General features: G+C 45.1%; 1 protein-coding gene across 2 annotated transcripts in view; it reads right to left on the bottom strand.

Annotated features, from left to right (window-relative positions):
- The window catches only part of KCNJ6 (potassium inwardly rectifying channel subfamily J member 6), a 314103-nt gene that overhangs the window by 223566 nt on the left and 68786 nt on the right, over positions 1-21751 (bottom strand). For both annotated transcript variants that reach the window (XM_053565648.1, XM_053565647.1), the window contains one exon: positions 9891-9942. In XM_053565648.1, coding sequence (XP_053421623.1) covers positions 9891-9915 — 25 coding nt within the window. In that variant the 5' untranslated portion in view covers positions 9916-9942. The remainder of the gene's footprint in view (positions 1-9890; positions 9943-21751) is intronic.

Below are 21751 nucleotides of genomic sequence, written 5' to 3'. Positions count from 1 at the left end.
GGAGTGTGAGGCAAGAGAGTTTAAAAATGTGTCTGTTTACTTTTGTACCTTGGGCTGGAGCAAATGCAGGGAAGCCGGGTGTATTCTGCGCTCCCTTTGTGAGCTGGGCCCTGTTTAGGGATGTGGCTCTGCATGGGGTCTGGGAGGCCCCTGGTGTCCCCTGGGCACCATGCCACTTGCAAGGAGGCCTGAGGAGTTGGGTGCACAGCCCCTTGCCAGATGTGGGGTCCTGGGGTGGGGGTGATAGAGCAGAGAGGCAGAGATCTGGGGAGCTTGTGGCCCTGCGGATGGTGGTGGCAGCCTGGCTTGGGCTGCTGCCTCTGAGTCGCCAAGCGGGCTGGTGCGTGGTGTGGTGACTCATGCCTGGAGCACCTGCTCTGCCTGTGATTACCTCCTGAAAAAGGAGCGGGAGATGAGGGAGGCCCAGAGTCCCCCGATCCTGTCAGAGAGGGGAAGACACTGGAGTGAAATGCCACTTGGAACCTTTGCCTGTGGCCCTGGTGCCCCAAGATGGGCAGTAAATGGGAACAGGTGAAGGAGGCCTGAGAAAATGTTGTGACACCAGAGCTGGGCTTCACGTTATCAATGGCTGGCAAAGGCAAGATGACCGGGACAAATGACTACTGAGGATGTCACTGGGCAGCTCCTAAAAACTGCAGTTTTGCAAAGAACACGCTCCCATTCTGGTCTCTGGGAGAAAGTGGCAAGCTCTGTCCTAATCAGGGTCTCTGCCTCCTCAGCCCACCCACTTTCCTGCTCTCCCGTGTCTGCCGGTCCCCATGGCAGTGGTATTTCCAGCTCTCCTCTTGAACATTATCACACCAGAAAAATTGCCCCGTCTTTCCGAGTCTCAAAAGCAACATCAACAAAACAAAAACGCGAATGGCTGGGCCATCTCCAGAGCCAGGTGGTAGGACAGACATGCTCTGTTGGTAGCCACAGGCAGGTTCAGGGCGACTGTTCATGTGCTACCGAGTAGAAGGTACAAGCTGTGCATGGGCTGAGATCGGAGCCCCAGGCCTGCGCAGGGCCTGTGGTTGACTAGCAAATCCCACCATCACTGTATAAGAATGAAAACTGTGATGGCTTGGTCTTCCTGGTTTAATCCAGAGCAGTGGTTTTCAACCTCTCCACTGGAGGTGACTTTGTCCCCCCCACCCCCCGAGCAAACTTAGCAATATCTGAAGACATTTGGTCCTCACACCAAATGTCACACCAGGGGGGAAGGGTGATGTTGGCATCTGGCAGGTTGAGGTCAAGACTCTCTTAAGCCTCTTGCAGTGCGCAGGACCTCACCTGGAGGCTCAGCCAGCCCCCAAGTGCCAATGGCGCCCAAGCTGAGAGACCTCCGTCCGGATCTTCCTAGTGCCCCGTGAAGGTGTGGGTGTCAGAGAGGTGAGCTCCCACCCACCAGGGGTCTCCATCATGGTAGACAGAAGGGAGAGTTTGGGAAAACAAGCCTCGCCTCATTTCCATTTGAATGAAGACCAGTTATAACTTCTAGGAACGTCAGGCCTGATGAGACGGAAATCTTCTCACTTACTTTGCTGGTTTGCATATTCCTGTGTGTTTCTACCAGCTTAGCCCTTTAAAACTCATGCTAGTTGTGGAGGTGGCCAGGGAGACAAATGCCTTTTCATCTGGAGCTGGATGTGAGAGTGAAGGACCTGGCCGGTGAGCCTAGGAAGCAACTAACAGGAACCACAGAAGCGAGAAAGTCCCCACTGGGAGGGACACAGGCAGCGGAGAAGGCTGAGGGGACAGGTGTGATGCCCACTGCAGGAGCCGCGGCCCAGGCCCCTCAGAGCTGGGCTGATCCCACCCGAACATGTCCGTAATCTCAACCAGGAAGCAGATCTGAGTTTAAAAGATATTTTCCAGTAAGGACAAGCATGTCCTCATTGAAGAAAACAACAACAGAAATCAGCTTTTCAGGGGAGCACAGACAGGACAGACGCTGCTGGCAAGTGTTGCTTTTCTGCCTGATGGTGCGCCGTGTGTAAACCGCATTTACACCATACAGAAGCGTCAGTGAGCCCCACCACTGTCCACTCTTTTCCTCCCCAGGAAGGAATATACAGAAAGAAGCACACTGTTGAGTTGCTAGTAACATGGCAGGAGCTATTGGCAAGTATGAGCTGACAGGGACAGTGCAAGGACATTGTTTAGCTCCTGGGGTCATGGCAGAGTGAGAGAACCAGCCTCCATCTTGGGCCTCCATGATCTGTGCCCTGAAGTGCAAGCCAGAACCACGTGGTAAGGGAATGGCTGTTTGTTAGCGTCTGCGTTGGCAAATTACAACCTGCACCTGCACCCTGCTCTGCAGCCTACTGGTGTCAGCCCACCTGCTGCAGTCCACCTTCAGGAAAGGTCACTGGTCCAGGGCAAAGGAGGCTCGGAGATGGCAAGGGAAGTGGAGAATCATTGAGAAATACTGGGCAGACACAGGGTTGTGTGCAACTGTGAAAGACGAAGTGAGGCTTTGGAGAGGGGAGAGGAGAGAGGTGCTCCCCTGGGCAGGGAAAGGTACAAGGCGGCTGCTTGGTTGTTTAAAGTGAGGGGTCCCTCAGGGGGGTTCAGGAGGACCTGATACCAAGAGCACTTAAGGGAAGTGTTGCCTGAGACAGAGACCCCCATTGCTTCCAGGCTGGCATCATTGCAGAGGTCAGATTATAATCAGGGACGAACTGCATCAAAGTGGTGATTTAAAGGGGGAACTGAGTATCCAGAGTGATGACTTTGACTTTGAGTGGTTTTGTTTTTCTTGCTATTTTAAAAAGCAAATGTCCACATGCAGTGCTGCACTCCCTGTGTCCGAGTCTTGGAGGCCTGACTAGACCATGTTCTCCTACATACGGACCAAGAACTTGTTCGGAGGTTCTAGTGGGAAGCGCGGCTGCTTGTACACCCTTGACCGAAGGACAGCCCTCCTCTGTCGGGCAAGGTTGTCCTCTCTGAGTGAGCGTGCAGCTGAGGAAGGGCACACATGGGGCAAAGGAGGAGGAAAGGGACCCCTACTGGGGCAGCCAGATCAGCTGCATCAACGCTGGCAATGAGTGGGGTGACAGATGTTGCAGTCAGATCACCTTCACATCCTCAGATTACTTCTGAGATGAGGCTACAACTACCTGTGCAAGTGGGAGCCTGAGATTCAGATTTGGTTGTTTAAAGTTCCCAAATTTCACAGGGAGGGAGAAGGTGCGTTTTAAAAACAATCATCTGGGGGTCCTGGTGTAGCTTTAGACCCTGGGGGATAAAGTGTCACTTAGTCCCCTAAAAGCCCCATACAAAGAATAACCCTGCCTAGTATGAGCCAGCACCGCATCCTCCTCAGCCCTTAGATCCTGGTCTAGCAACCGGGTCTGTTACCAGCCACACAGAACAAAGTCTGGGTGCCTGCGCCTCCTTGGACCTGTGACTACTGTCCTTTCCCATTGTGGGACGGGGTGGCAGAAAGTGCTGTGTTGTGATAAAATCCCCCACTCTGCCCTAGAGAGCCTGGGAGGGGGACACTGGCAGCAGTGCACTTGAGAGTGTGGGTGAGCGTCTTCCCCAGGGGAATAATTAGCTGACAACATCCCAGTAGGTGGGACAGGACCAGTGTGTTTGCTGCACAGGGAATCATTCTCCGATTTTCCCATTGCCAGGAGCCCTAACACCACCAGAGAAATGGATCCTGTCTAAAATTCTGACATCTGCACTCCTGGGCACTTTGTCTTGGTCACTGGGACCCAGGCTTTGTCTTTGTAGGGAGGAGGTTCCGGAGTGGAAGTCATCTGGACTCAGGGGAACTGTTCAAGTTTCCCTGGGCCCACGTGGGCCTGTTGGCCCTCAGATCCCTGCCTCATCTTAACCTGCTCAGCTCTGCATCAGCGGCACCTCTGTCAGCTGATGTCCAGATGGGCTTGGTCAGCTGGGGCTCACTGGGAACCTGGAGGTCAGTGGCAGGGGAGGACCAAGATATTTCTCTCCTTCTCCAGAATACTCTGGCAGTGATCACATCTCCTGCATGGCTCCAGCTTCCATCAGACAGGTTCTAATTCTGTCACCCTTCTCTGTGCCCTGACCTAGGAGGAGATGGTGGTCCCTGCCATTGCTAAGTAGTAGATTACACCCCTGTCACCTAGTCTGGCTTCTGGGCACTTCCAGTGTGTGTTTCACCCCCTCTGTCCTCTGGTGATAGTACAACCTCCTTCCAAGCACACAACTGTGCCCACCTCAGCAGTTCAGTGTGGTTGCTGACTGCTTTGCTAATGCAACCAGCAGGGAAGTGACAAGAGCCACATGTTGCTTCTGGATGGAATTCTAAGATGCAGCATTGATATGCCACGTGCTCTTCCCCACCATGACCATGAGTATGAAAGCAGGTGGAGATGGAGCCTCTGACTATGGCCCTGGGTGATCCCTGGGTGTCCAGTGCATGACTGACCACTGTGGACAAGTGTCAGGAAGGAGAAATCAATGTGTGCATTAAGCTGAGATGTTTTTGTTACTGCAGCACGACTTGGCCTCATGCTGCTGATGTACACACACCTGCCCCATTTGCACCCTCGATTGCTGAGGGGTCTTTCTCTGAAGTCATGCTGATGGCAGACCAAAAATGACTCCAGGCAACTGAAGCTGTAGCTACCATTGTACACATCCTAGACTTTGAATTTGAACCAATTATTGTGTCAACTCTTCAAATGCCTCCTTCCTCTTCCTGTATTTCCTGCTGTTGAAAGTTCTGGTGAGCCCTCTCCCCTAAGTTCAAAGCACAGACATCTTCTGTCCCTAAGTCTTTCCTCATTCTCCACCACATCCTGATGGTCACCATTTCTTTAACACATTTCAGGTCCACCCTTGTCTGGTCCTAGGGCCTCTAGGCTCATCTGCTGCCAAGCTTCTGGACATGTCCATCCACTTTTGCCCAGCCTGCAATCCACCCATGATGCTTAGTGGAATCGGTCTAAGATGCCGATCTACTTAAAAACCTTAAGTGCTGCCCCATTACCCACAGGAAAACCCCAAGCTGCACACAAGAGCCTTGATGAACCTTCCTAGTGATGCTGGGTCATCTGAGGCCAGGGTTGCTCTTCCCCCCAAGAGCTCTGTCCTCCCCCAGGCGTTGTCCTGTATCCTGGATCCTGGCACTCACAGTCCCATCGGCTGCCTGGTGGGAGCCTGCTCATCCTTTCAGTGTCTTTTAGATGTAGGAGCCCCTGGGGGTGTTGCAGGCCTGCAAGGTGCAGTGACCTGCGGGCTGTGTTCCCAGCACTGCACTCTCTTGCCTCCTTTGCCCCCCGATGCTGAACATGGTGCAGGCAGGAGCTCCATCATTTTGCCTTTTCACACCTTAACACAATGCCAGCTTTATAATAACTGCTCTGTAAGAGAGGGAATACATGATTAAAAACCACTCTGCTTTAATGGAGATAATTTTTAATGGATTGTAATTGGTTCTCTGTCTTCATTTAATTTGACACCAGAAAATTCCAAATCTGTGCTAAATTTGAGCCATTTCCTTAATCACAGGAGGAAATCCCTCTGTATCAAAGCAGACAGCCCAGACCTCTGAGTATCTCACAGAGCAGGTCCTTGGCTCTAGGCAGGGAGAGAAACCATGGCCTACTTGCCTCTCTCCCTGGCTGGATAAGGATTCAGCCCCTGGAGCTGCTCAGAATAAAGCTGCTGCTCTGTTGTTCATTTGAAAATGACGCTGAGTTCCTCTTCTCTTTCCCATGTGGATGTGTTAGGCTGTGACATCAAGGTGGACCACAGAGGAGGGGAGGTCTCATGAGGATAACTCATGAGGATGGCTGCCAGGAATGCTCTGGCCGGCAAAGGAAAAGCTTGGGGCAGGCATGCCTGAGAGAGGCTGGCGAGGGGGAGATGGGAAGCAACAGGAAGGCAGCGCCTTCTGCCAAGATTCAGAGAGCAGCATGCAGCCCAGGTGGCCCCGCCTACTGATACGGCAGTGCACTGCAGACAGGTGACTGAAGCAGGGAAAGGAGAGCCCTGAGTGGGGCTCAGGAAGGGGCCCTGCAGCCTGGGTAAGGCATCAGTGACAAGTCCCCTACTTGTTCCACCCTTGTAACTCCGCCACCATGCATAGGATCAGATACCCGATTCCGATTCCAATCCAAATCATTAATGAAACCATGTAATGAGACCCCATCTGCTATATTTGACACATTCCCAGGATCTTTGGTATGGGGGGCCAGTGATTGATGCATCACAGGCGATGACCATGGGGCGAATCACTTACGGAGATTTACGCAAGAACAGCCTGCAGTGATACTCCCTATGGACTGGGTTCCAGAGCCCCCAGCTACTTGCATGCCTCTGGACACCTCTGATCTGTCACTATCTCACAGAAATTACATTGCCCTGGATAGAGCCCAGCAGCCCCAGACTCACATCTGGTGGCCACATGGTTTGGGTCATTGCATGCCTATTTACAGACAGGGTGGGGAGCTCCAGTGGGGTCATACTTTCAGTTTGATTTCACTTAGCTGGTGGGGTGGTGACATGCTGGTTACCAGTGGGCAAGCTCAGAGTTACTCCCCCCAGGGGGTTATTTCTATCTGCACTATTTGGAACACGGTTTCTTGTGGTCCAAGTAAGAAGATACCCATTTTGAAAATGCAAACAGAGATCAAAATTTCAAAAGGTCATGTTATAAACAATCGATGTCCCTTGAAAGATTCCAGTTCACAGCCTGTTAATGGCATATGCAGCGTGCTAATTTTTAGTCCCCCGCGAACATCTCCCAATATTATAAAGTCTCCTAACCTCCTCTCCGCATTTTCTCACTTCTCTGTGATTCTGTCTCTTTTTCCCTCAATAGCTCCCTCTCTTTTCTTATATACTTATAGAAAATACTGTATGTTTTATATATATTTTTCTTTTTTAATATTTATTTATTATTAAATCATAGCTGTGTAATCATGGAGCACCATACATTGGTTTTATATGCCATTTGACATATTTTTATCACACTGGTTAACATAGCCTTCCTGGCATTTTCTTAGTTACTGTGTTAAGACATTTATATTCTACGTTATATATTTTTCTTAAGGGTGTTTTCACTCTATTTCTTCCTCCACACCCGCTTCCCTTCCTTTCTCTGTTTTCTTCTTTCTTATCCTCATCATGCCTCTTCTCATTTCACTAATGCGACATAAAATATGTTACAGTATTATCTTTTGCTTATTAAATGAGGTTGCTTTTAATTAGACATCCAAAATCCATTAATATTTTTATGTCTTTTGCTTGCTCTTTATAAAAATGACTGAATTTGATTTGTACGAGGTGGTTGATTAACGGCTCGTCCTGATGGAGAGAAACACGCCTCATCCCTGCTCTAGAAGGTGAAGAAGACGCCCCTTCCCCGTTAGGGTTTTGGCTTAGCCATTGGTTACATTTGGACACCTAGGACAGCAGAAGAACTGCTATCCAGTTCTAGCTGAACACAGGGATGTTCTAGTAACCAGATGGTTCTTGCTTGGCAGTCTCACAAGCAGTGTTTACTGGCTCTGGAAACCCATTCAGAGCATTGTGTCCTGGATATTCATGCTTCTGTTTATGTTTTTCCCTCCGGTGGCCATGGATTTGATGTTTCCATCAACGTTACTGTAATAATTGTATGTTAATTCTTTGTTTAGCCTACTGATAGAGTCTCCTTACATAACTATGTGTGAATTTCCCTGTATGTTTCCTATGTAGAATCAATGTGTGATTGTGTATATCACTGTTCATGAATTTCACTTTAGTGACAGACTTACTATTTGCCCATGTGATTAGCATTTCACAACATCTAGAACCGTGGTTCTCAACCTTGGTAATGCCGCGGCCCCTTACTACAGTTCCTGTGGGTCATGACCCACAGGTTGAGAACCACTGATCTAGAAGAATTGTTGCACATTTTTATATATTTCATAATGTTCTGTTTTCTTGTGATGATTAGTGAACTGGTACACTGAGTATGATCCCAAAGTCTGTCCTGAAATTTTAAATCTTCTTTTGCACTGAAAAACATCTATGTAATCTTTTTCATAAAGACAAAGCAAATTAGAAGAGTGGCTGTACCCTTTCATCTACCCAAGGATTGGAGTTTGATTTTGATAAAATTCTCTTAAGACAGTGGGTTCCTAGACAAAAGTCATTAGAATTATTGCCCAGGCAAACTTGAAACCAAAAAATCAGTGCTCAGATGAAGAATTCTTATTTAAATGTATTTGGAATCCAATAGAGACAGAAACATTAAAATACCTTTATCAGAAATATTGATCAGTACAGCACTCTTAATGTTTTACAATTCAGTTATACGAGTTAAAAATAGGATTCACTGATATGGAATATCAATTTCTTACAGAAGCCTTGTAAAAACTGTCAGCTTGACAATGCATGCAAAACACTCTCTGACTTAATTCACCCGTGAACTCAAGACTCAGTTTGTGGACAGTGATGCTAGATTCTGAGCCACTGATCTTCCTATTACTGAGAACCTATGGGTCACTTATGTTGGTGACTTTGGACTTAGAGATCAGAACTAAATCTGCTCATGGGCTGTGGATTGCGGGTTAGTTGGTGTTGTCCATGGTTCCACTCCATATATTGACAACACAGGCTTGTCCCTCTGGATGGTTCTAGTAACTTCACTATTTCATTCTAGGCTTGAGAAGAGCACTTCCATAACTTCAGATGCCTTCACCTACAGAGAATCGGCTGGGGTTTCCTCAAACCAAGTGGTAGGTTCTTTTAACACTTTTCAGACTGTAAGACTAGAGGTAGAAACAAGGGACGGAGCAGGGCAGGCGATGACCCAGAAAGAAGAGCAGAGAGGGGGGTTAATGCAGAGTAGGGTTTGTTTCTTGTTAGTCATGGCTCACAGGATAAAACCAGCATGCGTGCAAGATTTACAAGGCAGAGGTTTGGGGCCAGGAATTAAAGAATGCAGTGTAAAGAACTTGGTAACATTATTTTTTCTTGGTGAGGGTGGATACTTAGAGATAAAAGGTTCACTTGCATTTAAATCTCATGATTTGAGGAATAGTAGCCGGAAGCAGGTGCACAGTTAAAAGTAGGTGAGATTCATGGTTAATTTTGTAGGCCAAATTTAACAAGGTGTTTATGGTCCTAATGATAGCGGGGAAGTGTTGGCAAACTTCCCTTGTAACTTTACATATGAAATCTATCACCAGGAGTAATTTTTATTTTTCGAAGGAAAAAAATATGCCTAGTCTGTTTATTTCCTATCCATATGGTCTTTAATATTTAAACTTCAACATAGAAAATTGCATTTCTCCTTTGCAGAAGGATTTATTGTAATTAATTGCCCCTTTTTAGAAAAAGTGAGCTGTGAGTTCTATTTATTTAACTGATGAGCCGAGAGCATTTTAACTTTGACGTATTCAAAAGTTAAATCATGACAAGCTACTTATACCTTAAGCAATCCATTTTTTAATAGTTGTTTCTGAAATTTCTGAACTACACCTGAAGGGATTAACAACGATTCATCATCCTTTTCTCCTGAGATGACAACCCATGCAATATATGTACAGGAAACTTCAGTTGACTTTGACTAAATCTCCTAAAAGACAAGTTGAAATTATTGTGCGTCTCAATACCCCAGACAGTGCTATTTGATTCTTCAGATCCAAGCACAGAATTTGACCCCGCGCAGAATGAATTTTGAATAATGCATAAAGTAACATCAATAATGCAAAATATGTTAAATAGACCTGAGTTATCATAAGGATGAAAGACCACAAATCAGACCATCACAAGGGGTGTCGTTTTTTTGTGCAGTTTTGTGCTTTCCCATTCAAAACCAAAACTAAATAGTAAATTTCAATTTACTTTCCCATTCAAAACCAAAACTAAATAGTAAATTTCAAGTTACTCACTCATGGATTCCGTCAACTTGGCCATTGTTGTAGCTTCTTCTTTGTGCTTCCCCTGGAGGTGAGAAGAAAACACAATAATGCATAAAACATGCCTTAGACATTACTTAACGTAACGGTTGGGTAGAGCTATAACCCTCTTCCTTCTTTTTCGTAGGCCAGGATTTAGTTTCTAATAATGAAATGAATAAAAACCTCACATTATAGCTACATTATCAGTCATTGAAAAGAGATTTTTAGGGCATTGAAAACCTTCCCATTGCTCTTGGAAATGTGCACCTGTCACACTGACCTTGGATATATATAATTGGTGACGCACGACCAGTTTTCAAAACCTTTTGACTCTGGATTTTTGACATCCATATGCCAATTTTCCTTCCATTCTCTGTTTTCTCCCATTGAAGCTTTCTTGGTATTTTTGGAGTTGATATTTTTGTAGTCATTTGGTTTCTTTTTTCCAAAAATCAAAGTAGATTTTATACATCTTTCTTTGTCTTACTTTTTGGGTTCATGGACTCTTGTGAAAGTCATCAGTTTTGATGGGTTTATAACCTCATCTATTTTGAGCCAAAAACATTTTGTTTCAACTGCAATATAGGTTATAACCCACTGTGTTTGAGAGCCAGAATAATACATACAGAAATTGAATCTGTCCTAATTAAGAAATGACTTTGGAGCTGTTAAGAATAGTGGTCACTGCTACCGAACAGCTCTCTATAAGGTCTTCAGACTTTGGGGTTCTTTAACTTGCTCTGGTTCCTGACATTTGGAGTAACAGAGGCACACCCACTATTATTTCGCTTTTTTTGCAGCCTTGCTTTTCTGATTGAGAAACTAAAAGATGATCATTATATACAAACTTAAGAAAATAGTGACATTCTCAGAGGAAATCACAGTTGAATTTTGGTGAACACTTTCTACACCCATTTCGTATGGAAATATGATCCCATGTTTATAGGTTCAGGTACCTGTATTATATATATAACGTTGTAGTGACTTTCCGCTTCACACCATATCACATACCTTTCTATGTCAGGAAAGGTAGACTACATCATTATTCTAATAATACATCATTATTTTTTATTGACTGCATGGTATTGTCATGGGCTTATCATAATTTTCTTAACCGGGTCCTGCGTGTTATAATTTACCCTGCATTTTTTACTATTTTATAAAATTTGGTAATGAGCATTCTTGAACTTGTAACATTGTGCACTTTCTCCATTACTTGGTGAGGATGATCCCCAAGGTCAGGTGTGACTTAGGCAAAAAGTAGAAATACTTACAATGTTGACACCTAGTGTTCAGTTGTCCCACAAAGTTTGTATCTGGCCATGTGTATAAAAGTGTGTGTTTCCTAACGTTCTTATCAACTTGCAAACATCATTAGCTCTTTTTCTCTACAATCTGTGCCCAAATCATAGGCAAAAAATATGTAGTTATTTTTGTACTGGCGTTATTCTTTCTCTGACCTCTGATTTATGAGCGCCCTTCGTGTTCCTTCATAGTAATGGTTATGTCATTGACTCTTGGTTTACATCATCATGTTCCAGCTCCCCATCATAAAAATGTTCGTTTTTAGAAGCCCCAGGTGGCATTTATTCTCCCCCCACAGCCCCCAGGTAATGCGGGCATATTACAGCTGCTTGCCTGGCACCTGAGTGGACGTGTCACGGCCTGGGGGTTGGAGCACAGTGAGTGAAACCATTATTCCCCCTTGTGGCACTGCTCCCAAACCCAGACGGATGCTGTGACTGAGTGGCAGCAAGCGACTTCATGCATCACAGGTGTCCTCAACTTCCACAGGTCCTATGTTTGTAACAATGAAATTGGGACTCTGCCTCTTACTTAAACTAATAGTTGCTCTTGAGGACAGAAGGCACTAAGGAGCCGTGACGTACCAACCTGCTTGCGGTGGCACTGAGCCCGTGATATTTCGCCTAGCACATGTTTTATATCGAGATGCAGAGAAACAGCATGGTGTGGGCCAGGGGAGAGGTGTCAAGCCAGAGAGGGGCTTGTCACAGCAATGCTATTCACACGGCGTGCCTGGCGGCAGCTTACTTGCCCACCCCAGCAAGTCGTGATCATTCAGGCATAAAAGCCTGAACATCCCATGATGGGAACTCAGTGGAATTTGTCCTGGATCCGGGGGAGGCTCATTCTGTCTTGGTTTGCTCTGTCCTTGGCTCCCAGTTTCACCTCTTAGTCCGGCTGTGCTGTCTTGGTCCCTCAGCTGCACCAGCGCTCCATGTAGCCTGGTCTGCGATTCACTTGTCTGTGATCGGGGTCCCTGTTCCATCATCCTCACTCTGGATCACTGGCTTCTTCTTCTTGGCCCTCCTCTGTGGTGCAAGAGGTGACAGCCCCCCAAATCACAGGCACCCAAATTCCAGACATCACATCCTTAATACAAAACCTGGGCAAGCTCATCTCTTTTCTTGTGTGTGTTACCACTTTATCTCCTGCGACCCACACAGTCTTGCTGGGGGGGTGGTCCTTGTAGCTATTTTTATTCAGATGTGTCTCCCTAGAGATATTCAATACTGCTTGGATCAGCATTTTCTTTTTCATTGTAGTTAAACAGAATCGTCTGCCATGGGGGGAGGGGCCCTTAAGAATTCTAAATTTAGCTCTCACAGCCTGACTCATCTATATCACAACTTATGGTGGAAATCATGACATATGCTTCTGTGGAAGAAGTTTAGTCGTTCTATTGGATGTCTTTAAACGCCTTATGTCCTTCCCTCATTATCAGAAAGTTGATGTTTGCAATTACACAGCGTGTACACTCGATAAAGCATTTATATTCTGTTCCTGGTCCCAAGCAAATTCTCCTCCTTATTTGAAAGCCAAGATTTTCTTCCACAGTGAATTTCCTGATTGTTGGATTACATTACTGAGAAGAGATGATTTAGACTTATAGCATATTAAAATTGGAAGAGATTCTTTTAGAGATTGTCAAGTCCAAACCCATAGTGATACAGTTGATGAAGCAGAAGCCCAGAGAAGAGTGTTCAGTGCTCAGAAAGGAATTTGCATTGAGCCCATCTCCTCGCCTTATCAATAACCTCTACCCTTCCAGAAATCTCACGGTCCATCCTCCATGAGCCTATTTGGACAATATTCCTTACATATTGGCCCCTTGCTATGTTGACGTGTCCTAGATTTGCCATTTTTATGTTCTTTCTTCAAGAATTCTCATCAACAACGATGTCTTCTAATTCCTGCAAATGGCTGGTGACTCCCACATTTGTATATCTAGCCCTGATCTCTCCATTCAACTTCAGATACCTACCTCCTTTTTCTTCCTCACCCTTGGTATTTTGCGTATTTTAAATCTAATCTTTTCTAGCTGCAGGCTATTCATATTGCCTTCACTGGCTTCCACCTGCTTCAGTCTCACAGGCAACACTGAAGGTTTATCTTGAAGTAATCAGTGATGATCTTTTGTATCTCTGTGGTATCTGTTCCCCCCTTTTCATTTTTGATTGAGGTTATTAGACATGTTACCTTTCTGTTTCTAGTTAATCTAGCCAAAGGTTTGTAAATTTTATTTATCTTTGGATGAAGACCTGGAATCACTCCCTGGACTCAATCAGAAAGAATTAGAACTCTTAACAGATCAAGCACTGAAATTATAACAATAATAAAAAAGCTTCCAAGAAAAAAAGTCTTGGACCAGATGGTTTTACACCAGAATTCTACCATACCTTCAAGGAAGAGCTCCTACCTCTCTAGCAGAACCTATTCCAAAACATTGAGAAGGAAGTAACCACCTCCATCTCTTTCTATGAAGCAAATATCACCCTGATACCAAAGCCAGGAAAATATCCAATAAAAAGAGAAAACCTACAGACCAGTATCATTAGTGAATATTTACACAAAAATATTCAATAAAATCCTAGCAAATAGAATATGGGTACACATTAAAAAATTTATACATCATGATCTAGTTAACGTTATCCCAGGGATACAAGCTGGCTCAACCTTTGCAAATCCATAAATATAATTCAACACATCTATAGAAACAAGAACAGAGATCATAGGATCCTCTCAAAAGATGCAGAAAAAGAATTCAACAAAAGTTAGCATCCTTTTTTGATAAGAACACTTAAGAAAATAGGCACAGATGGGGCATTTCTTAAACTGATAGAAACCATCTACAATAAACCCACAGCCAAAATTATACTGAATGGAGCATAACTGGAAACATTTCCACTTAGAAATGAAATCAGATAAGGATGCCCACTGTTGCCACTAGTATTAAACATAGTGCTCAAAGTTCTAGCCAGTGCAATCAGGCAAGAGCAGAAGATAATAATAAAGGAGGTCAAACTTTTGCTTTTTTGCTGACAATATAATCTTATCCTTAGAAAATCCCAGGAACTCGACCATGACATTCTTGGCAGTGATCATGCAATATAGTAATGTCTTGGGATGTAAAATAAATGTCCACACTACAGTAGCTTTCATATACACCAGCAACAATCAAGCTGAGAATCAATTCAAAGGCACAATTTCCTTCACAGTAGCTTTAAAGAAAATGATATACCTTGGAAGATACCTAACAAAGGATGTGAAAGATCTCTATAGAGAGAACTATGAAACCCTGAGAAAAGAAATAGCTGAAGACATTAACAAATGGAAGAACATATCATGCTCATGGCTGGGAAGAATCAATGTTGTTCAAATGTCTATACTACTGAAAGCAATTTACAGATTCAATGCAATCCCCATTTAAACACCAATGCCATACTTTGCAGAACTGGAAAAAATAGTTCTTCATTTCATGTGGAACCAGAAGAAACCCTGAATAGCCAAGGCAATTCTAAGAAATAAAAACAAATCCGGAGGCATCATGTTACCAGACTTGAGATTATACTACAAGTACATAGTGATCAAAATGGCATGGTATTGACATAAAAATAGAGACATAGATCTATAGAACAGAATAGAAAGCTAGAGATGAAATCAACCTCATGATACCATCTGATCTTTGATAAGCCAAACAAAAGCATGCACTCAGGAAAAGAATCCCTTTTTAATAAATGGTACTGAGAGAACCGGTTAGGCTCATGTAAAAGACTGAAATGGACCTCCACCTCTCATCACTTACAAAAATTGGCTCAAGCTGGTAAAAGATTTAAATCTAAGATAGGAAAAAATAAAAACTCTAGAAGAAAATGTGGGAAAAACTCTTAACAGTACAGATTTTATGAAGAAGACCCCATTGGGAATTGTAGCAACAACAAAAATAAACAAATGGGACCTGATCAAGCTTAAGAGCTTCTTCTCAGCCAAGGACACAATGAAAAAAGCAAATAGACAACCTTCAGAATGGGAGAAGATATCCTCATGTTACCAGTCTGACAAAGGGGTAATAATCAGAATCCACAAAGAACTCAAGCGAATCAACAAGAAAAGAGCAAACAATCCAATGAATCCCTAGGCAAGAGAAATGAACAGAACCTTCTCCCAAGAAGACAGAACGGCCAACAAATACTTGAAAAAAATCCTCATAGTCCCTAAGCATCAGAGAAATGCAAATCAAAACCACTTTGCGATATCACCTAGCCCCAGTGAGAATAGTCCACCTCATAAAGTCCCAAAGTTGCAGATGTTGGTGAGGATATGGAGAGAAGGGAACACTTATACACTGTTGGTAGGATCACAAACTAATACAGCCTTTTTAGAAAGAAGTATGGAGAATTCTCAAAGAGGTAAAAGTAGACCTTCCAGTTGGTCCCACAATCCCATTACTAGGTATCTACCAAGTAGAAAAAATCATTTTACCTTAAGGACATTTACACTTAAATGTTTATTGCAGCTCCATTAGCAATTACAAAGATGTAGAAACAAACCAAGTGCCCATCAACACATGAATGGTTTAATAAACTGTGGTGTATGTTTACCATGAAATACCATAAAAAGATGGAGGCTTTACATCTGTGGTATTTACCTAGATGGAATTGAAGAACATTCTCAAGAACGGAAAAACAAGCATCACATGTACTCGTTACTAATTTGAAACTAGGCGATGAACAACTACAGGCCCACATGAGAGAAAAACATAGTAAAATTCAAGAATGGGGGGAAGGGTCTCAGTAAGCTCCCACCCTAGAAGGTCTAATGTAGGGATATGAGGCACGTCTCCTGGGTAAAGGACTCAAATGCAACTTGGACTTTTTGTAACAAATGTAAACAATGCGACCTAATCGTATGTACCCGTATATTAATCTGAAATAAAAAAAAAAGTAAAAGTAAAAAATATCTTTAAATAGTCTCAAGCTCTCTATACAAACACAAATTGACCCAGGTGCCCCCTGGTTGAAAGCCTCTGTCCTTCTGTTTATCCAAGGCCCTCTACCCTGTCTTCTCACACACACCTTAGTTATAGCTTCATGTAATCCACGGCTATTTTGTACCTTCCTGCCGTGAGAAGTGCTGTTTCTTCTGCCCACACACCTCTAATTCCCCTTTAATCCTTGTCCTGCCCAAATTCATCCCTAAGAACTCTGCTGGGTACCACCTGCTCTCTGAGTACCACCTGCTGCATCTATCTTTCCCAAGGTTTTTTTCCTAGATATGTTTATGCACAAATGTACCTGAGTATAATTTGTTATGGGGGCAAGTGACTCTGGAACCTTTGGAAGCTTCAGGAGTCCCACCTTCCAATAGCCTCATCTGGAGGTCCCTGCCTCCCCAGGCCTCATGGCTGGGAGGCAGTGTGTGGTGGACCGGAAGCCCTGGGCACTGAAAATCCCTGCCATCCCAGACAAGTTGAGTTGCTGCTTTGGCCCCAGTCTCCTGGGCTGCTCATTTCAGAAGTGGCTTGCTGTCTGCTGAGGCCTCCCTGCTGCCCTCCCCCTGAGGTGGTCTGCCAGGCAAGGATCATGCCTAGACATGCTTTGTTTGTTAGTGGGATTTTAAGGTGGATAAGACAGAGACATACTTGCTTCAAGACCATTCACTTAAAAAGGTCTTTTCTTAGGGAGCCAAGGGTTTTTATATTGAAGTTAATATATTCTTCTCATATTTTTCTTTTAAAATGAAAAGGAAATCAAGAATACAGGAATCACACTCATCTGGACAGAATTCCTTCTTTTGACCTGAAAATTTATTATTCTTATTTACTGTGTCTATCCCACTTGGAGGTTCTTATTATCTTTACTTTTGGTCTTTTTTTCTTCTTTTGAGACAGAGTCTCACTCTATTGTCCCAGGTGAGAGTGCTGTGGCATCATAGCTCACAGAAACCTCAAACTCCTGGGCTCAGGCAATCCTCTTGTCTCAGTCTCCCGAGTAGCTGGGACTACAAGTGCCTGCCACAACACCTGGTTCGTTTTTCTATTTTTAGTAGAGATGGGGCCTTGGTCTTGCTCAGGTTGATCTTGAATTCCTGAGCTCAGGCAATCTGCCTACCTTGGCCTCCCAGAATGGTTGGGGTGTGTGTGTGAGGGGGGAGAGAGAGAGAGAGAGAGAGAGAGAGAGAGAGAGAGAGAGAGATTGGGAGGCAGCATCTAGGAGTTTGGAAGTTGGAAGGCTGGATCTACAAAGCTTTTTTTCCTGCCTTTGTCACTTCTTAGCCACTTATTAGTTAGCCCCGGAAGCTTTAATTTTCTCATCTGTAAAGTGGGGATATGGGAGCTTATGTGGCTCAGGGAGCAGGTGTATACAGGGCACCCTGGGCTGTGTCCATGGGTATATGATCATGATGCTGTGTGGCTCCTGTGTGGGGGCCAAGGGTGAGAACCTGGTCTTGCTATTTGCAGACAAATACTGACCTCTGGCACTTGTGCCAAAAATACAATAACAGAGTGGTTTTCCCTGAAGCTAACAAGACTCAAGGCTGCCAGCCTCTCAGGGAGTATTCCTCCAGATTGTCAACAGCCGTTGGCTGTGCAGCCCACAATGGCTTTGGCATTATCACTACCCTCCACCAGAATGAAGGTTCCAGCCCCTCAGCACGCTGCTGGCAAGAGCTAGGGTCTTTTGCTCTGGGGGTCACCCCGCTCATGATTGTATTGTTGCCCAGTTAATAGAATACATTCCTAGAAACATTTAAAGTTTGGGAGAATCGCGATGACATGCCTGAGCAAAACACATTCACAGACGCTTTAAAAAAGGTTAAGTGTCTTGTTAAAATCACACCAGACTCCTTGGGTGGAGTACAGACTTTCAGGGGGCAATGGGCATTTAATTTTCTTTTTGTCTAACTGTATTCTCCCTGCACACCTGGGAAAGTAAATAAAGCTTCAGCACTTTGCTTGGTGAATGTGTATGTGCGTGTCATTTCTACTCACACGTTTGTTCCAGCTAAGGGGAGTGTGGCTTTCTACTGAGACCATGCCAGATACATGCTTCCCCCAGATTGTTTAAAATGACAGAGGTGTTTTTAATGAGGGCAATTCTAACTCAGTCTGCCTGCAGCTCAGTGCTAAGGCTGAGACATTCTGTGTGTGTGAGAGAGAGGGAACGAGAGGGGGAGGGAGCGAGAGGAAGGGGGAAGGGAGGTTGGTTCACGAATGCAGAGCTTTGAGAGAGGGTGGGCAGTGCCTTTTTGGCTGTGTGGGGCTCCTCAGCCAGAGGGCAGGAGCTGGCGAGTCCAGTGGGGCCTGCAGCTCCCGAGGCCCTCTGGCTGCCTTACTTCCTGCTACCCAGAAGCAGGCTTTTAAGGATGAGGGAAAAACTCATCTTGGTTGATGTATTTCAAACCAGTTATATTTGCATCTTGGATATTTTTATCCCTCTAAAATGTGTGCTTATATTCATCAGAAAACTGTGATTTTTTTTTTCAAAATACAACCATCTAAGGGAACATTTATGCAAAGTGGGGAATGATGAAGCCATTTTATGAACTTGTATCTTCATCTGGGCCTCACCTCCAGGTTAGACCAGGGGTCAGAGAAGTCCCCCTGGTTCGCCTCTCCAAAGGGTCCCTCCACCCCTCCCCTGCTCTTTCTCCCTGATACCATGCACATGGTGGCAGGTCACCTGAGGACTGATTTAAATGGAAAATGCCACATCCTCAGATAGTCAACCAAGTGAGTGCTCTTTGGCGTGGCTCCATTTATACGGCCTGGATTTGCTGGTGAGAAACACAGGCCAGAGCACTGAGAAGCCACTCATTAGCATTTTGCCTAATGGAAAACAAATGGAAATGAGAGGCCAGCATGTAAGTACGGTTGGGGCCCATGTAAATGTATTAAAATATACATAAACATGAAATACCTAACAAAGTAAAAAAGCAAAATATAAAAATTGAAAAACATAGACATATATAAAAACAATGACTCCCAGTGTTGATTTCACATTTATTATAGCCTTGTGATGTATTCCTAGGCTCTCTCATTTATTCTCACAAGGACGGTGGGAAATAGGTACTATCACACCCACTTGGAAGGTAGAGACATTGAGGCACAGAGAAGTTTAGCAAATTGCCGTAGGTCACACGGCTGGTAAGAAGCAAAGTTGAGGGTTAAACCCAAGAGGGCTTCCTCTGTACCTGGATTCTTTACCATGGTGCTGCCTGCAACCCTGAAAACCGGCAAAAGGCCTAGAAACGAAGGCTGTCAGAGCTGCGGGCAGCAGTGAGAGTCCAGGTCTGAGACTGTTCCTAGAATCTTCTGCTGCTGAAACGTTCATTGATTTGCACAGGTGTGCACTAAATGTAACAGGATGTCCAGGTAGGAGGCTTCACATTTGCCTTCAGGGAGCTCCCAGTTTGATTTTTTTTGATAGGAAAATTTTAATAAATCATAGTAGATGCTAGAGTTCCATCTTCAAAATGCAGAAGAGAAATAATATCAACTTGGAATTTTATTTTATTTTTATTTTTCTGCAGAAAAAAGTCTTTTTTATTTTGTATCTAAGCCTACCATTAACTCATGTAGAGCTCCCAGTTTGACCAAGATGTGGACGTAAGTAACCTTAACACGCGGCACTCAGGGGAAGGTGCTGGAAGATGTCTACGGGACATCAGGAAAGAAGAGCAGAGAGAGAGAGAGAGAGGAGAAGAGAGGGGAGAGGGAGGGAGGGAAACAGAAGAACAGAGAGAGACACAGAAACAGCTGGGGAGGGTCTAGCTCACAGACCCGGGGGGGCTTCGTGGGGGAGGCACAAGAGACATGGGATGGGAGAGGGCAAGGAGGAATATTCTAGGTGGAATGAGGCCCAGTGCGAACAGACGAGGCAGGAGGGTAGCAGGGAAAACAAGGGTCCAGTCCTTGGAAGGCCAGGGCACCAGGCTGAGTTGCTAGGGATGGGGGTTGGGGCTGAAGTTAGGGTGAACCTGCCCAGGAGGAAGGGGCTGAGGCCTGGACCCCCGGGTGTACCTTAGCAGCCACCCTGGCAAGCCAAGAGACATGCTTGGGGGCCTGGGGGCAAAGCCCAGAGAACATGCTGTCTTGCTCACTAAGGGACAGAGGACTTAAAGATTTAAGAACCTGCCTGGAAGAATGGGGACAATTGTACAAAGGAAAGTTAGCTTTTATCACTCAAATACTCAGTTAAATATTCACAAAATGATCTGGAATTGTCATAATTTGAGGTCAAAAATTCTTCAGGGTGTGTTTGAAGGAAGAGGTGGAATTCTCACTGGGCAGGCCCTGCCGGAGATGAGTGATATGTTCCTCTGCAGAAAGGCCGAGCCTTTGCCTCAGCAGACAGCCTTTCTAACGTCCTTTACATACAGGTCCCCTGGTTCCTGTGATGCCATTGTGGTGGACCTGTTGATCAGATCAGGGAGGGTCCTAATACCCAGAGCCAATAGAATGTCATACAAAGATCAATCAGGTTCAAGGTTAAGCTGTGCCAATATCACCTCCTTTCCTCTGGGCATCAATGTGAGTTCACAGGTGTCAGGAAAGGGTGTGGAACACACCCCTGGGTGCTTTCTTGGAAGCGTGTGGAGCATGTGAACTTCTAAGAGGAATGGGTGGGGGTAAGAGTTGGGAACTTGCTATACCCGGTGGCTGCCAGGGTTTCTCTAAAGCCTGGTGTGTGTGTGCTCCCCGGCTGGAAACCCTGCAAGTCTCGACTCCCAGCATCACTATCCAGGCCGTGTTTCACGAATTCCCCCAGGGGAGTTGGTTTCTTGGAATATTGGTGAGTGACTCATTCCTCTTTTCCTAGAACTCCTGGAAATATCATAAAATATAGGACAAGCATTATCACCAAAGTCCTATTGAGAAGATTCCTTCAAAGAAAATACTGAGCTGGATCACAGGGAGGCACTGAGGGTGTCTGGGCAACAGGAGCATGCAGAGCCCATTCCTGCGAGCGCAAACGGTCCCCTTCCAAGATGCAGCCGCTTTAGATTCAGTCCCCAAGCTCAACCCTGTGTGCTGAATCTTGGAAGCAGCTGGGAATTTCCTCTTGGTCTCATTATGCTCAATTTATGGCCTCTTTTCTGGTCCCACATCTTTCTGAGGGCTTTTGTTATGCCTCTGGAGTCATCTTGCAGAAATCCTAAACCTTGCAGTGGCCAAGGCCTCTCCCACCTACCTTCATCTGAGGTGCAGCCTCTGCTGAACCACCTCTGTTTCCAAGAAGAAAGAGAGCGTAAGTCGTATAATTTCCTTCCTTCCCCTTTACTTTTCCAGTTTGCCCATGATCCAAATTCCAGGTACACTGGGTCCTCCAACAGCTACTCTGCACTCCCAGATCTGCCCCATTCCATAGTGACTGGGACCCTTCCCTGCAAGCCCTGCCCTCCACTCCTCTCCCCAGCACCTTTCTGACCACTTCTCTCTTCTCTGCCAAGCTATAGCCAAATGAGCCCCTTGGGTCCCTGAGCGCCCAGCACTGTCTCGTTCCTCTAGTCCTACTTTCTTTGCCTGAAAAGTTAACTCCTACTTATCT

Source organism: Nycticebus coucang, chromosome 16 (assembly GCF_027406575.1).
Source record: "Nycticebus coucang isolate mNycCou1 chromosome 16, mNycCou1.pri, whole genome shotgun sequence".
In the NCBI taxonomy this organism is placed as follows: domain Eukaryota; kingdom Metazoa; phylum Chordata; class Mammalia; order Primates; family Lorisidae; genus Nycticebus; species Nycticebus coucang.
The sequence above is the reverse complement of the archived record's forward strand: the minus strand, read 5'-3'. Positions and strand labels throughout refer to the sequence as shown.